Here is a 22,373-nt window from a genome sequence, read left to right on the forward strand (position 1 = left end):
CAGATGTGTCCAGTGATCGGAACTGGGTCGGCTTGGTAGGCCATGGTACTTCGCGAAACAGAAGGTAACTTTTTGAACATAGGAAGTGCTGGAATGGGCAGCCGAATATGTATCCGTGAAGGTGTGGCAAGGCGATGTCGCTTTGATATGCGGCCGGTAGGTGGCGGGCAATTAGACGGCAACAGCCTGTGGGCCATAACCAGGAGCCATGTAGTAAGGCGGGTGCCTCTGCACGCAGTAGGCACATCCGCAGCTGAGACCATGCTGGTTCCATGCAGACGGTGTGTACTGAGTGGAGTAGGCGGGGGGGCCATAATTGGACGGCTGCTGAAGCGCTTGCGCAGGGGCGGGCTGAGACAAGGGTGGGAAACCGAACATGGTGCGACGCGAGTATCCCTCAGCTGGAGCCCAAGTACCCGTTGTGCCGTAGTACTCTGGGGTGGTAGGGCCCGTGGTCGGTGCTGACGCAGGAGAGTGCTCGCTAGCGGACCGCCATGGGTCGTACTGCGAGTAAGTCGGAGGGTTGTATGCAGAGTGTGCCGACTTGGGCGCATAGTCGTACGGTGGAGTGTAGGCCTGTTGCATCGGCAGAGGAGGAAGCGGCTTGTTGGGGTTGAGTGAGCGTCGGTGTACTGATGTGTCGATAGGGCTGAGCTTGTTGCTGCGACCAGAGCGGGCAGCAGCACTGTTCTGGTAGTCCTTCCAGTGCTCTGACCATGATGTCCAACCATGCTGCTCAGATGGATCGCGATGAAGCTTGAACTTGATTGCTACGAGCCACTCTAGCTCCAGCTCATTCAGCTCATGAACCTGAATACCGCTAACCTCGGACCACGAACGGTTGATGAAGGTGTTGTCGTCCAAGAACTTGCTACCAAGAACAAGCGCGATGGTGAGGAGACGGAACAGGTGAGTGTCGGTCTTGGGCTCGTGAGCTAGCATAGGCATCCTGCTGGACAGGTAGTACATGCTGAGCAGGATGGTAGCCGAGGGCAGCCGTGTGGCGCAAAGCACCTGGTGTACCCATTTGCGGAACGACGAGGGCATCATGCGGCCGGGCGTGATGAGTCGTAGGGCTGTCTCGCACACGAAGTCGGTCATGACGTCCATGTCATAGTCCAGCTTTGCAGACACGCCGCCGACAGGCTTCTCTTCCTTGGCGGGCTGACTCATTCGCTGGTTGTACTCGTGCACGCGCTGCTGCTGCATAGCCGCCTCTGCCAACGCGTGGCCGGACTGTGCGCGCATGGGTGGCAGGGTGGTTGCGCCCATGGGATCGTAGAAGGAGCTCGCAGGTGGAAGACTGGGAGGCGCACTGCTGAGGTAGGTGCCGGCCTGCGGGTACATGGGAGGCATGGCGATGGCCAGTTGGCCGTAGCGGTCTGCGAAGTCGTAACCATCATCTTGCTGCCGGATCGCGGGGCCAGCGTACGCGGGCTGCTGCGGTGGGTATGACGCGCCACAGGCAGAGTGGTAGCTGGGGACGAACTCCTGGGGAGATAGCCGTGGCATGTTATGCCGGGGGTAGAAGGAGGGCATGATGGTGTGGGACTGCCGCAGAGAGAAGACTGGCGAGGCTCCTGGCGTCGTGTTAGTGAGTGCTGGCGTGACGGGCGTGGCCAGCGGCTTGGGGCTTGTGACGTACAGTCTTCTCGTTCGCGCCGCCTCTAGAATTGCCTACGGACCCTCTAGAAAGATGTGCTCATTCAAGGAAATGCGACGTCCGGGAGGTGTTTGTGGGTGGTGGAAATGGGTCGCGCTGGTGGTTGCGCGGAGGCGGTGGGTGGCCGGAGAAGTGCCTGGAAGGGAGGCAAAGGGCGCGGCGAGAGGTGAAGGGCAGCTCGAGTGTGATGGAGCGCAGGCAGACCGGGGCTAAGTCAATAGATCCGGCGATGCGAGGTCGTGGTGGGAGATGTCGCGGAGAGTCGAGGTCCCTGGGGATGGGCGGCAAAAGAAAACAGGTTGAAACCAAGGACTATTACACAGTACAAGCCCAAACCAAAGCCGAAGAAAGCACTCGCAGCGTGTGGACAGCGGCGGAGGGGACGAGGCGTTGGGTGTCGGAGCCAGACGGACACGTCTACCCGTGAGTGCAGGTGTGCTCGTTTGCAAGCCCGCGAGACAGAGCAAGCGTCGGGAGGTGCTGGTGAGCGGGCTGGGGATGCCGGACAGCCGAGATTGGGGGCGCACGTCCGTTGGGGCTTGGGGACTGTGTCGCGACGAGCAACGCCTGCGACGACGACAGGACGAGGGAGATGGGGAGACGGGGCACGGGGGAGAGTGAGGATGGGGAGGGCAGAGGGCGGTGATGTGGGTGTATTCGACACACACCGTTAGCGAAGGCCTAGCAGCAGCAGCAGCGAAGGGGCTCTGGGACGCCCGCAAGACCGTCGCCATCCGAAGGCCGCACCTGCAAGAATGGTTCATTACTTGCCCGCTCCTCCACTCATGTGCTATGAAAACTCTGCCTCTTGCAGTTAGTGGGTCGCAGCGTCGACTCCAGCCCGCGTCTTGCGGTGACTGGCACTCATGACTCTCGCCGCAGGAGCGCTGCAGTCGTGGTGCAGCGCTGCACAACTCCACCGCGCCCGGCCAATGAACGCTGCCAGGGACACCCTCTGCACCCGCGACAGAAGCCAGCCACGTATCGCCCTCTTCTTTTGGCGCGCCTGCAGTAGCGGCCTCACTGGTCCGCTGCGCCGTGGTGAGCACCTGTCATCTGAGCTGCTTGGGTTGTGAACAGTGCTCGAGTGCCTGAATTGTGAAGACAGGAGTCAATTTGCACTGGGCGACGCGCAGCCCCGTGCCAGTCTGCGTTTTGTTTTGATGGCTGCTCTCGTGTCGTGGCCGTGGCAATACGCCGGGCCCAAGAATAGCACTGCCATCGCGCACTTCACCACCGACTCGGACCCGTTCGCAGTGCAAAATTGTGCCGCGGCCGTTGAGCGCTCCTGCGACGCCTGGCCTTGTCCGTCGGGCGGGGCCACGTCCTACCATGGGCAAGACGGAGGGTGTCGCGATCAGCGCGACTTATGCAAATCGATCCCGAATCTGATGCCCATGGTAGCGTGGCAGTGACAACGTCGGCGGCGAAACCGGACTGCCTGGTGCCTGTAGGCGAGCGTCATCAACGTCCTCGTCGCCAAATTGCTGCTCGTGCAATCGTCACTGGCAACCCAAGCGCTCGGCGCCCCCCTCTGGGCTCGGTGCAATATCGTAAGCAGGTGCCCACTGTATGCACTGGGATGCATGTGAGGATGTTCGAGCCTTCGAGGCCGGCACCTGCTCCACTCACACCGTCCAACATATTTCTTGCCCACGTCCTTGGCCGCGGATTGGCCCCTCGAGCTCATCAATACCCATAGTGACGCTTGCAGCCCTTACCGTGATTTTCCATCAGGCACCAGAAACATCGTGTTGGTCATGCAGCTGACTTCACCATCCCGCGTAGGAGGCAATATTTGTCTCGTGTGGAGTCGAACGCTACGTCGTCCACAACGATATTCACGGCACTTGAGTTTACGTCAGGGATGCGGTGAGGGCGAACACTATGGGCTGGAGAAGGAATAAATAAGTGCCGGCAAGGAGATGCACGCGGTACTGGATTGGCAAGCGATGTTGCTAAGATAACTTCAAATCAAAGTGGCTTAGCGCAGGAGTAGCACGTGACCGAGTGTGAGGATACCTAGGTAGCCAGGCATCGTGAGATGGCTGAGGCGGTAGTGAGATATTTCCTCTCTACCCATTTCAAACGTCTGAGCCTGTGGTACCTTCCAGACCGGCCATGAAAAGCAATTACTGCGAATATCCTGCGCATTTCAAAGGTACCCAAGGCTCCTGCTTGGAAGATTGATCGCACGCGCGTTTTCGGCTCACACAGTGCCCAACGCGTTCGTGGTGCGCTGGCAATACATGCCGCTAATCTGCATCGCATGACACTGGCAAATACACGACGACAGCAATGTCCTTGCCGAAGGAGCACGAGATTCTGATGGCCAAGTTGTATGAGGCGAACACAGCGCAACAGTTCAAATTCCTTCAGATTGCATGCGTTTTGCACGTAGACTCGTCAAGTGACCGTGATACATAAAGGTCAGAGGTCCCAAACGCCGATGTAAATGCTCACTCCCGTGGTATATCCCAAAGCTTTTCACGCCCAAACCAGAGACGAAACCCAAAAAATATTGACCTCGCGTGGTCTAATTCATCTGCCTGATCAATTCGTTGATCTTGTCTTCCCGGTTGCCCAAGTCACCACCTTCGATGAAGTGCTTGAACTTCCTCTTGCGGAAGCCACCAGTAGGGCTGTTAAGCTTGAACGGCCAGAGGAAGTTCGAAGCAGCCTTAAAGTTCGGCCCAACGGTGCAGATCTCATGGATGAGGTCTTCCATACAGATCATGCCGTATTTGCCAAGGTTCTCTTCAATAATCTCGTTGTCCGTCAGAGGAAGGCGTTGCTTGTCGACCTTGCCATAGCCACGCTCTGTATCCCAGTTAATATCTGGCAGTAAACTTGCATCTGTACCGAACTTACTGTAGATGAGCTCACGAACCGACTTCTGGTTCGGGTAGCCATAAGCAACGAAGGGCTCAACAATCTTCAGCATCTCCATAGTCGCCTTGGTAAGCTTGACGAAGACGCCATTGTTGATCTGAAGTAACCGCAGAAGCTGCAGCGTCTTGCGCTTCTTGGGATCAATCTTGTTGATACCCTTTATCCGGACGACGAAGGCGAGTTTGGGCTCGGCGGGGACGTATAGGCTATCGCTCTTCTTGGCCTCGCGCGACAAGCGCACGCGCTCCCGCTCGGCATCGCGGTACTCCTTCACATACTTCTCGGCTCTCGTGAAGATGACCTCGCGCTTCTTCTTGCTCTTGTCTGTGTCATGTCAGCGCTGTCTGCAACAGTGTGTCATGCCATGAGCTCCAGTGAGGACGATTGCATCATTCCCGAAAGATGGTTAACAATTCGACAACATTGACCGTAGTCTAGCCGATAGTGTGGTAGTTATAATCATCGTAATCGCCCTCATGGATCGTCGAAAGCATGCTGGGGTTGGTCGTACCTCGCTTCTCGCGTGTTGCGATCGCGCGCTCCTCACGAGCCTTCTCCTGAGACTTCCTCTTCTTGAGGAGGTTCTCAGGCACGAGAGTGATCTCACTCTGTGTGGGAACAGTTCTATTGGGTAAGGATTAGCTTTGGAAACTGCGCGTGGTGTAGGGACAACGTACGACTTCGACGACATGTTGAAGTGGTGTTCGAGGAATTCTTCGGAAGCTCAATTTTTGCCAGACTCTTAGCGTTAGCGCTAGCCGCTATCCCGCAAGCGCGGGCGCCAAGATGCTGCGCCCCACAAAAACAGATGCAGCCGCGACCGAGGTCAAGGGAACATGAGCGCTCCAACGGCTTCGCATTATATCCGCTGTACACCTTGTTTACGTCGCTGAGCATATACGGTAGAGTCTGTACTCCGTCGTATCCCATTCTACATCATACCTCTAAATAGGATGCATTTGGCAACCTTTTCTCGAGTTGCGTCCACCCGTGGACGTACGAGCTTCTGATGTCCACGGGTCTTTATGCCTTTATTTGCAACAGAGTCCCCTGTTACTGATGCTGCTTTTCCTCCCTGTCATCGCTTTTATGGTCATCTCACATACTTTTTGACGGCCAACAAGAGCAATCTCGATGACAGCCACGCTTTGAGAATGCCTTTCCGCCATTGGTCTTCAAACCGATCTCAATGAAGCCCGGCAAAGGAGCGCCTTGCTCACCACGGGCAGCAGCAAAATTCCTTCGGTTTTTCTCCGAAGAAGATTACGATATTGCCGCCATCTCATGTCGATTTACATGAGCGTTTGGAGCGATTTCGGCACCCGAGGTATACTCAGTCACCACTGACAAATTCCTCCCAGGCCGCTGCTCCTCTAGTACGACATTGTGCATAGAAAGGGCTCCTCACATCAAGGTCATCTATTCAACCTTTGTTGCGCGAAAATTCACAATGTCACACAGCCGAGCGTGTCCCTACTCATAAACGCTTGATGTCAGCCTGGTTTACTACTACTCTACCAGGCCACAAACTTCCACATCAACTTCGCCCTCGCGCGGAACGACATCTATATTGTAACCACTGTAGTCATGACTGAACCTATTCCGATTCGACAAGACCCCTATGCCTTAGCTTACCGGTATCGTGAGTATATGAAAGAGAAGCCCCGGGGTCCCGCGGAGCGCAGTAACCCATACTACGAGAGGCTGCTCGCGAATTTACCTGATCCTGACATCAGTGCTATGGATAACCGCTCACGCGCCATTCGGTACGCAAAGAAACATTATGAATGCTATTATGAGATCAGGGATATATGGCGCATCATACGATGGCTGCCACCAGCCGACGAGGAAGATTCTAGCTAGGCGGTAGTAGGTGAGTTCATGGGAACTGGCAACAATCACTATGATGGTTTCTCTTGTTTTGTATTGCTCTATCCCAGGAGTTGATGTCAAAGTTTGATCCTGATGGTTATGCTACTACCACCTAACTAAGTTTGCTCGTTGTTATTGGACTTAGGATACATCCTAAAATGCCCGCCGTTCCTATAAGATTCTCAATCAAGTATACCGGCATATGATGCATCTTAAAAAATAAGCGTCTGCTTGTAGAAGGACCGCGCCAACATACTAAGCTACTTTGATCATGTCCCGTAATGTAGAGACAAGTGCACAAAACTCTTCTTCATGAATCGACATCATTGATCCTCTCCGTTCGACGTACACCACTGGTGGGTTTCCCAATACAAAATCCCCAACTGACACCATCGTCTACGGAAATTGCACTCTTTTGCCAACTCCCGAATGGCCGCCTTACATGCCTCACATAAAGCATCCCCGTCGCACCTTCCTGATTAGTCCCTTCGCTGTCGTTCGATATCTACACCACGGCACAAGACACCCGCGAACCTGGTCTAGACCTACTCTGAACCCTCAGATCGTTCGTTTCACAAATGACCAGATTCGCTTTGCGCCACAGGAAGCGCTGTGCCGTTTCGTTTCACTACACCCCAGGTCCCACTTGTTTCACACAGTACCATGTTCTGCTGGCCTTAACCGTAACGCTATACCGTATTGCATCTTGGAAAAACTTGCTGATGTATACTGTTGCAGGTCTTCTTTTCGTGGTGCCGGAGAAGAAGGCCCGATAAGTGTTTCTGACATGCTATAGTTGGGCACAGTTAAGAAACAGAGCGGTGCACAATGATACGTTCAGTCAAGTGGCAAGTACGATGACGAGTGTCTTTTGTGGAATTGCTATCGTCGAATAGTAGAATACTTGTACATTTAGAGGGATATCGTTAACGCATGATAAGACTCCTGGAACGCCATGCTGATGAAACGCCGATTATGAGGCATGAAAACGCCACGCCGTAAGTGTGGATAATGATGATGACGAAGTTTGAAGAGCCCGTGTAGGTGAGTATCGTGGTGCGAATGTCATGGGCAAATACCAAGGTTCGCCACGCTGCCGTACCCCGATGACCCGAGTCCGCTGTCTCTAGGCCCACCTTCTCTATGGTAGGAAATGTGAATAGTGGCCTGGAACCCGCTGTCTGCACTTCTCGCAGTCTTCCCGGTAACCCATACTGAAACGTCCCATACCGGTCAAAGCACCGCTTCGTTTCCTTCCGCGAGGCGTCGAAGGTGGGGCCAAGGTGGAGGATGACTCGGTATCCATCTGATCGGCCGTACTGGTGTGCGAAAAACTAAGTCGCGATAGTTGTGACTGGGTGAAAGCGGTTGGCGTATCTGGAATGTCATCGTCCTCGGATATGGGTGAAGGCATGCGTCTAGTCCGATCTTCGTCTACATCCTGCCTCTGTCCCTTCCAGGCTGGTGGAGGTGCCTGCATTGACGGTACATTCGAGTTGTTCATAGCTATGCCACCGGCTGATCCGCTCATCGGATAACCCAATCCGCTCATCCCCCCTCTCTTAAAAGTCGGGTGTATGGGTGTGGGTATCCGACTATTGTTGTTGACGGCGTCTGAGTTGAATAGCGATGGTTGGAGCATGGGCGGTCGCATGAAGTTGCTGCCAAACGAGTTGAAGGCGGGCGACTCTGGCGGCTGGCTCCGAACATCCATGTCATCGTCGTCCATATCCATATCCATGTCCATGCCACTTGATTCTCTTGATATACAGACAGGTCCACCGTATATCGAATCCGGCGAATTCGCTCCTCCATATTCTGAATGTGCCGGTGTCATAGACCGGATGTCCGTAAAGAGTCTTGGTGGGGTCGACAGCGATTGATGTTGGAACTGGTCAAGGTTGGTCGGCTCGTTGCTGCCCGGTCGGGATTTCTGTACCGCCATTAGCCAAAGCCCGGCACACGATATTGCCGACATACCTTGAGGTACCTTTCCTCGTCGAAATCCGAGTCTGAATCGTCGTCGCGCCCTCGCTTCCTGGCCATGAAGTGAAATGCAGACATGGTGATGTAGACTAAACGAGTGGTCCTTCCTTACGTCGGCGCAACGCGATCAACGCGTCGGTGGAATGGTAACGAGATGATTGTGGTGGTGCAGTGAGGGTCGAGAGGGGTGCGGCTGAGGAAGCGGGACTGCGATCGAGAGACCTGGTCGGTATGTTTGACGCAAGCCGGGCGGGGGGTTGATATGACTATCAGGGGCGCTGTTTCAGGTCGCATGAAAAGAACCAAGGCTTGGATGGTGGAGTCGCGCGCCTCAAGCGACTGTGGGGGGAACTTGCGACTTGGTTGCCGGGAGTTGGAGGCCCGTCCAGATCCAGCCCGAGGTGTCGCTTGCCGGCGGTGCGTGCGAGAGATAGTCGCGATGATGTCGACGCTGGTGTGGCTTAGCGTGGCGGAGTGGTGATTGGCAACTGAAGCCAAACCTTGAACTCGCCGAAACCGAGGCAGGTACGGCATCACGTGGGCTGTGTATCTGCATGTCCCAAGGGGAAGGGGAGGAGCATGCGTTCACTTGTCATGGCGGGATGTGGCAGGAGGCGTGTGTGTGTAGCCACCTGGACATGTCGCAAGCTGAATGCAGGCCTCTAGGGGTCGGAGAGATGCTGTTGGAAGGGATACGGGCTGAGTGAGCCGTTGCTGCAGCTTTGGTCAGACAGTGCCGCCAACGCTTCCATCCAGCCTGCCAGCTGCCACCTCATACCAGAATTCAAAACCAGGCCGATCTGCAGACTACACCAAGAGGAAAAGGTCATGTTCACGCCGTCGTCGAGCTCCAGCAGCAACATACACGTACATTGACCAACAGGAAGAGGGCGATTCCCAATTCCAGGGTAACGAGCTTGGCGCACATGCAGCTGCAAAGCTCCGTCGACGGTGTATCGATAGCCTGCGGGACCAGAACCAACCATCAGCCCCACCCCGACCTAAAGTTTCCCAAATAATTTGGTGGCATATGACTGTATTTGCAACGCCCTCATTATACCCTTTGCCTGTTATTCTCGCCGACCTCGGACCTGCGCCTGCATACACCATCTGCGCGCTTGATTTTCTGACTTGAGACATTCAACGCCCCTCCTTGCACTCTATTGCACGCCCTGTACAACCTCGCTGCTGCACATCCGCATACGTCTGTGCCACAGTCCAAGTAAGACTGACCGCAAATCGACAGTCGCTTAGACAGCCTACTAATATACATAAAGATAGCCTACCCACTGTACAATGGCTCCCGCTGCAACAGAAACACCCGACATGTCCATCAACCCGAGCGACGATGTGCGCGTACTTGGCTACGACCCGCTGATCCCACCCCAACTTCTCGCGTCCGAGATCCCCATCCCCGCACATGCCGAAAAGACCGTCATTCAAGGTCGCAAGGAAGCCGCCAGCATCATTACCCAGAAAGATGACCGCCTCCTCGTCATGGTCGGGCCCTGCTCACTCCACGACCCGGAGCTGGCACTCGAGTACTGCCAGCGCCTCAAGGCCCTCGCCGACAAGCTTCAAGACAACCTCTGCATCATCATGCGCGCCTACCTCGAGAAACCACGCACAACCGTCGGCTGGAAGGGCCTGATCAACGACCCAGACATTGACGAGAGCTACAAAATCAACAAGGGCCTGAGAGTGTCGCGCAAGTTGTTCGTGGACCTCACATCCGCGGGCATGCCCATTGCCTCCGAGATGCTCGACACTATCTCTCCACAGTTCCTCGCCGACCTTATCTCTCTTGGTGCTATTGGTGCGCGAACAACCGAGTCACAATTGCACCGTGAGCTAGCCTCTGGTCTCTCTTTCCCTATTGGATTCAAGAACGGCACCGATGGAGGCTTGACTGTGGCGGTAGATGCGATTGGTGCTGCTGCTGCCAAGCACCACTTCATGGGCGTAACGAAGCAAGGTCTGGCTGCTATCACCAGGACGGCAGGTAACGAGCACTGCTTTGTCATTCTCCGTGGTGGATCCAAGGGTACCAACTACGACAAGGACAGCATCAAGGCTGCCAGGGAGGCTTTGAAGAAGAAGAACCTGCCCGAGGTCATGATGGTCGACTGCTCACACGGTACGTTCCTGTATACAAGAATGCTCTACCAACACACACTAATATCTGATAGGCAACTCCAACAAGAACCACCGCAACCAGCCCCTCGTAGCTAAGGACATTGCCGACCAGATCCGCAACGGTGAGACCGGCATTGTTGGTGTCATGATCGAATCCAACATCAACGAGGGCAACCAGAAGGTCCCACCTGAGGGACCTAGCGGTCTGAAGAAGGGTGTCTCCATCACAGATGCTTGCATCGACTGGGACAGCACCGTCGACACTCTCGAGAACCTTGCATCTGCCGTCGCCGAGAGGCGGGCAAACCAGAGCAAGTCCAACGGTGCACACTAAACGCATCTGTCGAGTGCAGTGTTCGGGTTAGATTATGTATATAGTATGGGGTATTTGGCGTTGGCAAAAGTCTAGAGAGTTTGGGATATGGATGAGACGATAGGGACTGACTTATGATCGATGAACGAGATACATGATTGAACCAATCAAAATTCTTGGCTTCAACTCCAAATCACAAAACATCCAACGCCTGAATGCCCACGGGTATCTTCGTTCTGACGTTCCTGGCTCTTATCACGTGCTCTCACTCATCTTCTTCCTCGTCCACCACTTCCTGCTGCTGCGTGCTGCGCCGATTACCGCCAGTGCTCGTCCTTGCTCCCGTCCAAGCCGCCCTTTCTCCTACAAACACGTCTCCCGTACATTCCGTCTGACACTTGGGACACTTCCTACGATCCCCGCTCCTGCCTCGATAGTAGCTATTAGCACACGCATCGTGCCACCGAACCCCACACTCTTTGTTGTTGCACCTTATGCCAAACGTAACAATCTCCTTACATCCCTCACAATCCCGGATCCTGATAATCTCCCGCCCATCCTCGTTTTCTTCGGCAGACTCATTGTACGTTTCCTTGAGGTAAGCGCGGAGTTCCATGAGCGCGCGTGGAGCCAGGGAATAGTAACCCGCTTTGGACTTTTGGAAGAAGGCTTGCGAGACGAGTGTTTCCAGGACCTGATCTGCCTCGGCTATCGTTATTCCCGTATCAGCGCTGGCCTGGGTGTCGTCTGCATCGCCGTTGATCTGGCTCTGTCTGCTGTTTGCCTGACTCTGTCTGTTCCGGCGTGAGGTGCGAGCAAGCTGTGAGGCTTCTGTATGCTTCACCGCCATGACTTCGCGGATGTTGGTGTTGTTTGTCTCAAACATTTGGTCGAGGACGCGTCTGATGTATGCGATTTCGTTTGCGGAGAAGGTGGTAGCGAATTGGGTGACGGTGTCGCTTGCGTTGTTAACGAGGGCGTATATGCTTTCTTTGGTTTGTTGATCGCGTGTTGATCGGATCTCGTAGTCGAAGGCTTCGATTTTGGCGTTTATGGTTTGTATGGTGGACGTGATGTTTGGCTGGGTTACGTCGCCTGCTGTCCATGGGCGCTCGGGGTCTGTCGGTGTCGTCAGCTTGTGCGATGGCAATGGCGTAAAGGAAACGGACTGTGTGCAGTCATCACATGGGCAAGGATAGACTTTATTTCGTCTACTGTGAGGACGCTGTGCGTATGGAACGCCTGTAAGAATGCGCGATGGATCCCGTTGTAACCTTCTTCTTCGGCCGGGGCGCGCACGAAGGGCGATTCTTCGCGAGACATGTTGCGTGAGAAGGATGTTGGATAACTTTGAGTGAGATGTAAAGACGCGTAATTTGACTGCGCGACAGCAGTTTGGTAAGTGCGGCAACGGATCACTTACGCGATCGCGGGGAACCTGAAAACGCGTCAACGCGAAACCACGTGAAGGTGTTCCATGCCATCTACCCGACCTGCGTCTCGGAGCATTTTCCAAGCCACCATTATACAACAGCATTTTGATGGGACAAGCTACACTTGCAATGTATGCAGTCACTATAGATCCACTGTCTTCACATACGGATGTGTTCTGGAATCATGCCTCGGGCACCTAGTGATTCGTAGAAGATACAAAGACAAGCGCTCCGTGAGCCATCTGGTCACTGTGTTTGCCATCCTTCCATTCATGCTCATTCAAACTCGTGTATCTAGCAACTCCCGGCCGCCACCTGTGCAACTGCGTATAATACAATATCCTAACATTCCCAACCATAGCTCGTCAAACTCGTAGCCCTAATACTGTCCTTCCCATCTCATACAGGCAGATCAGCATTTCGCCTCGCACCGCTTATCGCTTCCAGTGCCTTGGCAATATATGGCCCAATCACCGGTACATTGCTGACGAAGCCCGCAATGGTCATGAGAAAGTCCCCAAACAGCACAAGTATGCCGTACAGTTCGATTATAAAACCGATGAAAGCCCAGCGCATCAGGATAAGCGATATACCAGCGACAAATGCCACTGTGCCTTTCCATTTCTGCTTGCGTGCGAAGAAGGCGACGGTTTTCGTTGTTCCGATGATGAGTGTGAGACCAATCAGAAAGAGTATCTATTGGGGGTATTAGGGAGGGTTCGATAGCGGAGGACTTGGTTCGAGGAGGTCGAAGACGTACGTTTCCCATTGCCAGCCTGTTCGCATGTCAGTAAAGGCTGTACGTATATGCAGAGTTGAAACGTACATTGCGCGATCAAAAAACATCATGACACCTCCCATCAGAAAGAGTCCGCCTGTTCATGCTGTCAATCTTCTGCTGAGTAGTGGGCGCATTCGTGGTGGTGGGCGCGTACCTACCCCCTGAACAGAAGGCGACCCCAATCTCTGTCATTGCTGTTAGCTCATGTCCTATGCGGTGACTGAGGCTGCATGTTTGCGTAACTTACTCTGGGTGTCTGAAAGCCACATAGTCGGCATCTTGGTATTTTGTTGTTTGTACAGTGCGCGGCGTGCGAAATTCCGTAGCGATGTGGAAGAAGACGGCGTAGGAGAGGAGAAGTAGTAGAGTGGCGCCTAGTCTCGATGTATATCTGGCATGAAGGTGCTACCTTTCGTCTTGCTGTCTCGTGTCCCCTTGCGAGTGAAGACGCGGCGCGCTCAATCGACGGTCGGCCCGAAGCTCACCCCTGCTAGCGCTGCAGTTCCCGCGGGTAATCGCATAAAACTCTGGTGGCATGCTCCTCAACCTCTACACCTCTCGAGTCCATCTAACGCAAGAGCAGCTAGACAAGGCTCTGATATTCATCAGGGAAGAGCAATCGATTTATTGTTCGCTTGTAGTTACAAGACACTCGAATTATCATTACAACATAGATCCCGCCCTGACAACGGCATGCTTCAAGCTGCTGTAACTAGGAATCCTCCCTCGAGGCCCTGGTATCCTGTCTTATGGGCGCAGAAGAATACTGGATCACGGTTAAGCCGGAGCACCTCCTTGAGCCACAAGCCGAAAGGCATGTGGTGGGTGGAGAGTAGTTTGACTTTGATGATCATACATAAACCTTGAATAAGACCCTATCTGAGCAGTGTTCCTCGCCCGGCTCAGAGGCATGTTGTTAGCTTACTTGGTCTCGCTCATATCCACGAATGGACGAGTAGTCGTGTATTCTTGATGAGTTGAGCGATGCGCCACCCGTGCAAGACGCATGCCGATGAGTCGACTTTGGAGCAGCAATAGCTACGCCAGCACCGAGACATGCTCACTTCAAGACTGTGTGTGCACCTCTGGCGGCGAGATAAGCCTCGGATACATTCTGCGGCATGGTCCGAATGCCTCCAAAGACCTCCTTGTTGTGATAGCGTAGACGCGTCTTGGGGTCGGTGTATGGCGCAGGAAGGCCGGTGATGTCGCAGTACTTCTTTTGACTGCTCGGGTGGAAGCTCGGGGCTGACTCGATGTTGGTGTATGTAGGCGCCGGCCCGGCAGCAGCCCTGCCGTTCTTCTCCAGCACCAGCGTGCTCAGGCTCTGTGCTGCTTGGGCGATGTTGGGTTGGCGGCCTGCGTTGCCTTCAGTGGCCACAGCAGGTGTTGAGTTGCCACTGTTGTTCTGCGTGGCCATTACTGAGGCTTCTTTGCGCGATGCCTCACCGAGAATCTGCTTGAGGTTCTTGTTGCGGCGTTGTGGAGGCTTCCAGTTGGGGTTGCGGAAAGGCTTGGGTACCGCGTAGACGTCAAGCTTGTCCAGGAGCGCTTGATGCGTCTTGTCGTCAGAGGCCGCTGTTAGGGGTGCCATATTGTGGAACGAGGTTCCGATGGGATGTGTCTAGGTGTCGTGATGCTCGGGTGTACGTTGTGGCAAGAACGTTTGGGGGCGTAGAAGAGTCTCGGTGTTTGTATCGCGATGGAGCTTGCGGAGGTGGAGCTCTTCCAAGGTTCCGTCTCGGGACCTGCATGTGCATCCTCTGCACTAACTGCTTTCATCCTCCCCACCAAACAGCTCCAACGCGTACTATCAACTGCAACACTATCGAGTCGCCAGAATGGTAGGACGGCATGAGAAATCTATTGCAACCGGCGCGTAGTTCTGACCGCGTTTCTAGGAAAGCCCTCACGAGCACCAACAGAGCCAGTTGCTCTCTCGCATCATTGTGAACGTCGTGAGTCAATCCAACATCTCGATGCACAACGGAAACAATGCTGACTACCGGAAAGGAGAAGCTGAACGAGGCCGTCATGATGTTGAACAAGAATCTGCAAGAGATCAACATCCAAAACATGGATACGGAGCTTGTGGCTCAGATGTTCAAGAACTACCAATCTAACGTTCTTTTCCACCTGGAAGGTATCTACAAAGTCATGCTGGGATGCTTTTGTAATACCGCTAACGAGCCATAGCAACAAATGGTCTGAAGGATCCTGCTTAAGCATGCAAGATGAGATATACTTGGTGTGAAGGGGACAATACCCAAGGCAAGGCCAAGTCTGGTGAGAAATTCGATTACAGGACGTGGGGACAGCAAACAGGCCAGTAGATAGCAGTAATGAGATATGATCATGTTAGCACTATGTGCAAGACTGCAATCCAGACCGTCGGCATGTGAAGTAGCGTACCTAACATACGGAGACGGGCTCGGACCACCGAGCATTGCAAGAGCCTCACCACACCGCAGTCGCCATGCCGCGCATCCTCAGCACCCATCGCGCTAGCCAGGCACACACGCCACATCTCCGACCCGCGACATGAGATAACACCCTGATCTTGGACCTGTCGCATCCCCATCTCCAGCTCCCACTTCACCACCATGGCTCCCTCGGCCATCGACGAGGCGCCGCAACTCGCAGGGCGCAATCCACCCAAACCTCCACCCAAGCTCTGGAGCGTGTCGGAACCGCCTTTTGAGGGCTTCCGGCCCATCGACAAGGAAGGCTGGTCGCGTAGCAACAGCGAAACCGCCATAGTCATCGACAATGGTATGTACAGGCTGCGCATGCGCCAAAGCTGCCATGCCGACTAACACACCACAGGCTCGTCAGCAGTCCGCGCCGGATGGTCCTTCGATTCCAAACCCCGATTGTCAGTACTACCCAACATGGCTAGGTATCGCGACCGCAAGCTCAACCGCACCTTTACCTTTGTTGGGTCAGATGTCTACGCCGACGGCACCGCGCGAGGTCAATCCAAGCCCGTCTATGAGCCTGGCAGCAACATCGTGAACAACTGGGATGTCATGGAGGGCGTGCTCGACTACTGCTTCGTCAAGATGGGTGTAGACGGCCGGTCTGGGCGCATCGACAGGCCCATCGTTATGACCGAGCCTGTTGCCAATTTGGGCTACTCACGAAAGAGTACGTGCGCTTATACTGGATAACATCGTGTCGATAGCTAACATGCATCCTACAGCCATGTCCGAAATCCTCTTCGAGTGCTACGGCGCACCATCCGTCGCATACGGTATCGATTCGCTCTTCTCCTACTCCTACAACGGCGGTCGCAACGGTCTGGTCATGGACTCCTCCTACACTTCCACACATGTTATCCCTGTGGTAAACTCCAAGCCGCTCCTATCCCAAACTACTCGCCTGAACTGGGGACGTTTCCAGTCCGCGCAATACCTGCTGAAGCTATTGAGGCTGAAATACCCTACATTCCCCGGAAAGATCAGTGACAATCAGGCCGAAGATCTCGTCCGTGAGCACTGCTACGTATCACAAGACTATGAGAACGACCTTAGCCACTATCTGGACTGGACGGGCCTCGAAGACCGAGATCATACTATCCAGTTCCCCTACACCGAGCAGATTGTAGTACAAAAGACAGAAGAAGAGCTGGCTGCCGCGGCAGAAAAGCGGAAAGAGAGTGGTAGAAGATTGCAGGCTCAGGCTGCAAAGATGCGGCTTGAAAAGCTGAAGAAGAAGGAAGAAGAGTTGGAGTGGTGCATACAACTGCAGGCGCAACTGGAGGAGATCACGACCAAGAAGGAAAAGGCACGCGTACTAGAGTCGAACGACTTTGACGACGAGAATCAGCTCAACAAGCGGGTCAAGGAACTGGAAGCTGCTATTAAGAAGGCTCGTAACAAGGACCTCGGCGACGTTGAAGAAGAACAAGTCGAAGTACCTACGTTCCCCCTGCTAGAAGTTCCGGATGATCAGCTCGACGAGGAGGGCATTAAGCAAAAGCGACAGCAGCGATTAATGAAGTCCAACTACGATGCACGCCAGCGTGCCAAGATCGAAAAGGAGAAGGAGAAGGCGCGCCAAGCAGAAGAGCAACGACTCGACGATCAACGGCGAGAGACAGACCCTCAAGGCTGGATAGAAGAACGCCGGATAGCCCGTCAAGCCATTATTCAGAAGATGAAGGACCGCGAGCGCCTCAAGGCTGAACTTGGAAACCGAAAGTCGCTCGCCAACCAAATGCGCATGAAGTCGATTGCCAATCTCGCGTCAGACGCACCCACTAAGAAACGGAGAAGAGGCGGCGGCGATGATGACACATTCGGTGCCGACGATGCAGACTGGGGCGTCTACCGCACCATCGCCACAGGCGAAGGCTCCGACGATGAAGAAGAGGAAGACCTCTCCAAGAACCTCAAGGAGATCGAATCCCAACTTCTCCAACACGACCCAAACTTCACCGAAGAATCCACTCGCGAAGCACAAACCGACTGGACAAAATCCATCCTCCACTCTTTCCTCCACGGCCCTTACCCTTACGACGCTGAAAGTCAAAAGGAGACGAACCAGATCCATCTCAACGTCGAACGCATCCGCGTACCAGAAGTGGTCTTCCAACCCACCATTGCGGGTCTCGACCAAGCCGGCATCGTCGAAATTGCATCCAATATCCTTACAGAACGTCTGGCAGATTCACCTCATCGCGACAACGTTCTGAAGGACATTTTCCTTACCGGTGGCAACACCATGTTCCAAGGCTTCGAGGAACGCCTGCGCTCTGAACTTCGCGCTGTATTACCCGCCGAGCAAGCAATCAATGTGAGGAAAGCAGGGGATTGCGTCCTGGATGCTTGGCATGGAGCAGCGCAATGGGCGGGCAGGAAGGAATCGAAGCAACACTTTATTACTAGGCAGGAGTTCTTGGAAAAGGGTGCTGAGTACATCAAGGAGCATGATCAGGGGAATGCTGCGTATTAGGTTGCCTGTCTTGCGTGCGGGCATTGCGATGTGTGCAATTTGCTGAGTTTGTTTGTTCTCTTTCTGTCCTGGTAGTGGGAATCGTGTAGTATAACTAGCCCCAGGACGTTGTTGTTATATGGGTCAGATAATATCATCATGAAGAGAAACCACTGGCACATGTATAAGTTTGATTGCTGAAGCACCATCTCCTTTCAGGGCATTCACCAGTACGAGTGTTCTTCATGTCGCAGTTATGCCATCATTCAGTGGTGACATACAGCCAAAGTAGAATAGGAAGGTAAAATGCAATAGGATGCAATTCTCAAGTTATCTAAACAAAGTCACAAAAAACTATCCCAGACCCCCTTCTGCGCCGAAATGACCAGGACACCCATCCCAATGCATACCCATGTATATGCTCTAAGCCAAGCAATGCCGCATGCATGCAGAACGCCTCCCAATGAGCCCCAGTCTTACACCAATCAAGATGCATACGCCGCCCATTGCCCCGATTCCATGGTCGTTAACAAATTCGTGTTTCTCATTTCCATATTATGATTGCGGGAACAAAGGTGTTTCCGTCGCAGGAAGATATCACCTGAGTTGCCGCGTTCTACGCAGACTTGGGATGTTGCTCCACAAGCCATTCCATTACGCTCTCGTAGCATAGCACAAACTGTCGCAGACTCTGTACCATGCTCAGACGCTGCAGTCTAAAGTCTTCCACCGTCTTTGCAATGAGATCGATGTCCTCATTGTTCACCCAGCTGTCGTCTTCACGCTCGTTCTTCGCGAGCTTATCGTTGGAGTCGGCATCCATTGGCGTGTTCTGCCTGGCGTTGCGAGCTTGTCGTTGCCGCTTGAGCATATCCAGGACCGAGTCGACTGTGCAGAAAGTACCTGTACGGCCACATCCAGCAGAGCAGTGGACAATGATCGGACGGCTGTTAGGCGGATCAGGCTGCGAAGGCGAGCCACCGTTGACAGAGCGGACGACGGCGTCTGTCTGCTCAATCAGACCGAGCAGGTGGGTGGGATGAGCCGGTGCGCCAAAGTCAGGCCAATGGGAATACTGCAGCTGTGTGATCTCACGCATACGTGCGAAAGGTTCATCATCGTTGGACAAAGTAAACTTGCGAACGGTGACATAGGGCTGCTCTTGGCTGGGAGAGCCGGTAGTGGCTTCCTTGGTAAAGTTGGCGAGCTTCGGTGGGTTCGTTGACCGGCGCTGACCCATCGTTGGCCTCGATTGTTCCCTGTGACGGTAGATCTTCGATGGCTCCAAGGATGCCCTGCGTTCGCCAAGCGGGTTGAGGTGTAGAGGTCCGTATCGCTTATCCGACCAGTAATTGTGAGCCTTGACTTGTCCACCTTCTTGTTCTGCAGTCAGCATAACGATGACGCGAACATCCTGCTGCCACACAACGTTCCAGAAGTCCTATCAAAGAGTTAGTGAATGACATGGTGAGGGTTGGGAGGGAGCCTACCTTGAAAGTAGCTGGTATAGGTCCCTGCGTTGCAATGTAACGCTTGTTGGAATAGGCAGCTTGGACGTGGTTGGCATTGACATAATCGCAGCTTCCCTCAGCGACTCCTTCGAGCTTGACGCGTGTGTGTTCGTATGGCCAGATGTTGTTGTAGCGATTCTTCGAGCCCTTTTCGATACCTGCAATCTGAATGTGTTTCCCGGGACCTCCTGATGACGATGGTGCATTGTAGACGACCTCACCGGACAAGGCCTTCTGCATACGCTTCTGTTCGCGTTTCTCGATCTGCAAGAACCGCTCCGCGACGGTCTTGCCCTTGTCTTGCTCTTCGGAAGCGGTCTGAAGCCATTGGGGAAGGTCGTCTTCTACCGATTGCGTCATGCCGGATGGCAGCTTCACGGGCATTTGGCCAACACCACCAATAAGATCCATGTTCTGACGAATGTTGCCAAAGAAAGGGTTCGCAGCGTTCTGGGTTGCGGGCATAGGACATCCACCAATGACGGGCGCAACAGCAGGTAGGTCGGAGTTGAGATTGAGAGCAGCTGTACCCGATGTTGGACTTCCGGAGCTTTGGTGTGTAATCCAAGAAGGGAACCTCTCAGCGAATTCCGAGAAACCACCACGGATAATAAACGTGCCGCCCGACCAGCCCTCGTTGGTGAACTTCTTGAGCGTGTTAATGCAAGTTGTTGCGTCCTTCATCTGCGACGAGTTGGCGTCATATACTATGATGTGTTTGCTGCTCCTCCATCGCTCAAACTTGTCTCTTTGTTCATCGTCTTTGAAGGTCTCGGCTAGCTTCTGGACATTGAAGGATGCGCGTTTGAGCAGTGTCGTAGGAATGCAGAGGCTCAAGGCGCCTGTTATGCGGGCCTTTGCGTACTGTGTTGACACGCGCAGATCAAGCAGAAGGACCTCGTCTATGGAAGACTGTAGGATGTTGATGATGTGCTGAGCAGTGACCATGCTGGGGCCGCTGGTATTGCCTTCTTCCTCAAAATGTGCGGGTAGTGTCTCAGCGCGATGAGTAGTTATTGAGATGTGTGAAGGATGTGTCTTTTTCGAAGGTAGCGATGGCCTTGGGATGCGAGGTTCGGCGAACTGAGCTACGGCGTCTGAACGGCCAGGTCCATCAAAGCTGGCAGGAGAGTTGCGTCGTGGTCGGTCAGGGAACATGGAGGACTCCGTCGACAACATGCGCTTCGGGGAGCGTGGCTTGGGTGCGAACTCTTGCTCGTCGCTTGTGTCGCTCTTGTCGCCTGGGTGGTCGGGTGGTGGCATTGAGTGTGACTGGGGGTACGAGGGCTGCGCCGACTCGATGTTGTTGAAGAAGGGGCTCTTGGAGGATGCTTTCAGGCCGGGCGAGGCAAAGTCGAAGCTGCCCAGGGCAAACGCTCGGTTGTTCTCCGACTGTTTCCTAAATTGCTCGAATTCGGGATTCTGCTCCACGGGTATTATGCGTGGAGAGGCAGCGGCTGTCGAGCGCACATTGGACGTGGGCGGGCTCCAATTGCCGCGAATGTGCTGGGCTGCACTAGAGGAGAAGTGGTCGGCATTGCTGTTGACGGCCAGACCAAAGTAGTTAGGTGAGGGGGTCGAGGGTTCCTTCGTCTTCTGTGAAGCGACATGGCTCGGGGTTTTGGCTACCCCATTCATGCGGGGCGTGAGGGGGGGTAGCGCAGACGTCGGGTGCAGTGAGGCACTTGGCCTCGTCATGGGCGTCGATCCTGAGCCTCGTGGGCGAGAAGATGTGTGCGAAGAGCCTCTGGGCCTGGGCGACAGGGCGGGTGTAGACATGGTGCGAATGTCTTCACACGCGTCGGGCGGGTGAAGTGTCGAAGGGGCGGGAGGGGCAGCTTAGGTTGTTGTAGGAGATAGGTGCATGAATATGGGGGACTTGAAATGCAGGAGTGGTTGGTGCGGTGCAGGTGGGTGAAGGGTCTAGGGCTTGGTTTGGTGGGGATTGCCGCTGTGCTGAGCAATGACGTAGGTGCAGTGAGGCAATCTCCCTTGCAGCGAGGGCACGAGCGATGATGTGCAGGCACAGCCCAGGGTGCTGCCGAATGCGCGCACAAAGTCGCCCAGAAGCGCCGAATTGATTCACAGTCAGATGCGATGCCACACGCTGCGGCTGAGTCGACAGTAGGGCGAGGCGGCGCAAAGCAGTGCGTAGGCGTGATGTCGTCAGGGCAGGAAAAGCTGGCTAGAGGCCGCCGCTGCAGGGTCTAGGAGAACCAGCAAAGGGGTGCCTGGAAACAAAACGGTCCCGTGACTCTAGCCGGTAGGGCTGACAAGAGAGCGGAAACGGACGACAGGCCCAGCGGAGGGGCGAACGAGACGGGGCGGAGAGCGGAAAGATCGAGGAGACAGAAGCTGCTGTATCGGCGATCGAGCAACTTAAGAGGAATCGACGAAAAAGCCACTTCCAAGGCACGGCTACGACGACTAGCTGGCCTGCTCTGGGCCCGACAATCGCATGCTAAAACCGCCTTGTCAGCTGTATGGGCTATCGTCGACCGGCCCCTGGTCTATTGCGACATTTGCGAATCTAGCGTCACCGGCCAGGCCAACGGCTGCGAGACGCCGCAACGACTGTCTGACTTCTCCCACCACGTCCGCCGTGGCCAGCTCTGCAGTGCACCTGATCGAGGGCAACACACCGAGATACTGCCTCAAGTCCTCGCAGAAACCTGTTGTGGGCATCCGCGCGCGCCGGTAGCCAGCATGCAATCCTGAAACCTCTCGACAGGCCCCACCGCAAGACGCTCGGGGACCCTTACATTGACGATCAGCACCCGAGAACCGTGCAGAGGAGGAGGCTACGTCTGCATCCAGGAAACTCGCCGTCGCTCTTTGCCGAAAGGGTAGG

General features: G+C 54.5%; 10 protein-coding genes across 10 annotated transcripts; 3 read left to right on the top strand and 7 right to left on the bottom strand.

Annotated features, from left to right (window-relative positions):
* Window positions 1-171: 171 nt before the first annotated feature.
* Window positions 172-1,539, bottom strand: J4E92_009475 (uncharacterized protein; the record flags this gene model as incomplete). Its single annotated transcript, XM_051500821.1, has 1 exon — window positions 172-1,539. The coding sequence occupies one exon, from the start codon at window positions 1,537-1,539 to the stop codon at window positions 172-174; it is 1,368 nt and encodes a 455-aa protein (XP_051348972.1).
* Window positions 1,540-4,199: 2,660 nt separating this feature from the next.
* RPL7_2 (60S ribosomal protein L7) lies at window positions 4,200-5,246 on the bottom strand (the record flags this gene model as incomplete). The annotated part of the gene is made up of 4 exons (XM_051500822.1): window positions 4,200-4,483; window positions 4,535-4,879; window positions 5,067-5,179; window positions 5,233-5,246. 4 exons carry the CDS (start codon window positions 5,244-5,246, stop codon window positions 4,200-4,202), a joined length of 756 nt encoding a protein of 251 aa, XP_051348973.1.
* A 2,322-nt stretch (window positions 5,247-7,568) lies between these two features.
* On the bottom strand, window positions 7,569-8,491 carry J4E92_009477 (uncharacterized protein; the record flags this gene model as incomplete). The annotated part of the gene is made up of 2 exons (XM_051500823.1): window positions 7,569-8,360; window positions 8,408-8,491. 2 exons carry the CDS (start codon window positions 8,489-8,491, stop codon window positions 7,569-7,571), a joined length of 876 nt encoding a protein of 291 aa, XP_051348974.1.
* A 1,218-nt stretch (window positions 8,492-9,709) lies between these two features.
* AMT16_2 (Phospho-2-dehydro-3-deoxyheptonate aldolase amt16) lies at window positions 9,710-10,883 on the top strand (the record flags this gene model as incomplete). Its single annotated transcript, XM_051500824.1, has 2 exons — window positions 9,710-10,550; window positions 10,603-10,883. 2 exons carry the CDS (start codon window positions 9,710-9,712, stop codon window positions 10,881-10,883), a joined length of 1,122 nt encoding a protein of 373 aa, XP_051348975.1.
* Window positions 10,884-11,127: 244 nt separating this feature from the next.
* J4E92_009479 (uncharacterized protein) lies at window positions 11,128-12,185 on the bottom strand (the record flags this gene model as incomplete). The annotated part of the gene is made up of 2 exons (XM_051500825.1): window positions 11,128-11,981; window positions 12,032-12,185. The coding sequence occupies 2 exons, from the start codon at window positions 12,183-12,185 to the stop codon at window positions 11,128-11,130; spliced, it is 1,008 nt and encodes a 335-aa protein (XP_051348976.1).
* Window positions 12,186-12,694: 509 nt separating this feature from the next.
* On the bottom strand, window positions 12,695-13,064 carry J4E92_009480 (uncharacterized protein; the record flags this gene model as incomplete). The annotated part of the gene is made up of 2 exons (XM_051500826.1): window positions 12,695-12,991; window positions 13,056-13,064. The coding sequence occupies 2 exons, from the start codon at window positions 13,062-13,064 to the stop codon at window positions 12,695-12,697; spliced, it is 306 nt and encodes a 101-aa protein (XP_051348977.1).
* Window positions 13,065-14,136: 1,072 nt separating this feature from the next.
* J4E92_009481 (uncharacterized protein) lies at window positions 14,137-14,670 on the bottom strand (the record flags this gene model as incomplete). Its single annotated transcript, XM_051500827.1, has 1 exon — window positions 14,137-14,670. One exon carries the CDS (start codon window positions 14,668-14,670, stop codon window positions 14,137-14,139), a length of 534 nt encoding a protein of 177 aa, XP_051348978.1.
* Window positions 14,671-15,071: 401 nt separating this feature from the next.
* On the top strand, window positions 15,072-15,301 carry J4E92_009482 (uncharacterized protein; the record flags this gene model as incomplete). The annotated part of the gene is made up of 2 exons (XM_051500828.1): window positions 15,072-15,219; window positions 15,273-15,301. 2 exons carry the CDS (start codon window positions 15,072-15,074, stop codon window positions 15,299-15,301), a joined length of 177 nt encoding a protein of 58 aa, XP_051348979.1.
* A 378-nt stretch (window positions 15,302-15,679) lies between these two features.
* Window positions 15,680-18,032, top strand: J4E92_009483 (uncharacterized protein; the record flags this gene model as incomplete). The annotated part of the gene is made up of 3 exons (XM_051500829.1): window positions 15,680-15,848; window positions 15,903-16,223; window positions 16,279-18,032. The coding sequence occupies 3 exons, from the start codon at window positions 15,680-15,682 to the stop codon at window positions 18,030-18,032; spliced, it is 2,244 nt and encodes a 747-aa protein (XP_051348980.1).
* Window positions 18,033-18,627: 595 nt separating this feature from the next.
* J4E92_009484 (uncharacterized protein) lies at window positions 18,628-21,160 on the bottom strand (the record flags this gene model as incomplete). Its single annotated transcript, XM_051500830.1, has 2 exons — window positions 18,628-19,452; window positions 19,502-21,160. The coding sequence occupies 2 exons, from the start codon at window positions 21,158-21,160 to the stop codon at window positions 18,628-18,630; spliced, it is 2,484 nt and encodes an 827-aa protein (XP_051348981.1).
* Between the last annotated feature and the right edge of the window lie 1,213 nt (window positions 21,161-22,373).

This window comes from Alternaria infectoria (genome assembly GCF_024043175.1).
Source record: "Alternaria infectoria strain BMP 0036 chromosome Unknown scaffold_24, whole genome shotgun sequence".
In the NCBI taxonomy this organism is placed as follows: Eukaryota; Fungi; Ascomycota; class Dothideomycetes; order Pleosporales; family Pleosporaceae; genus Alternaria; species Alternaria infectoria.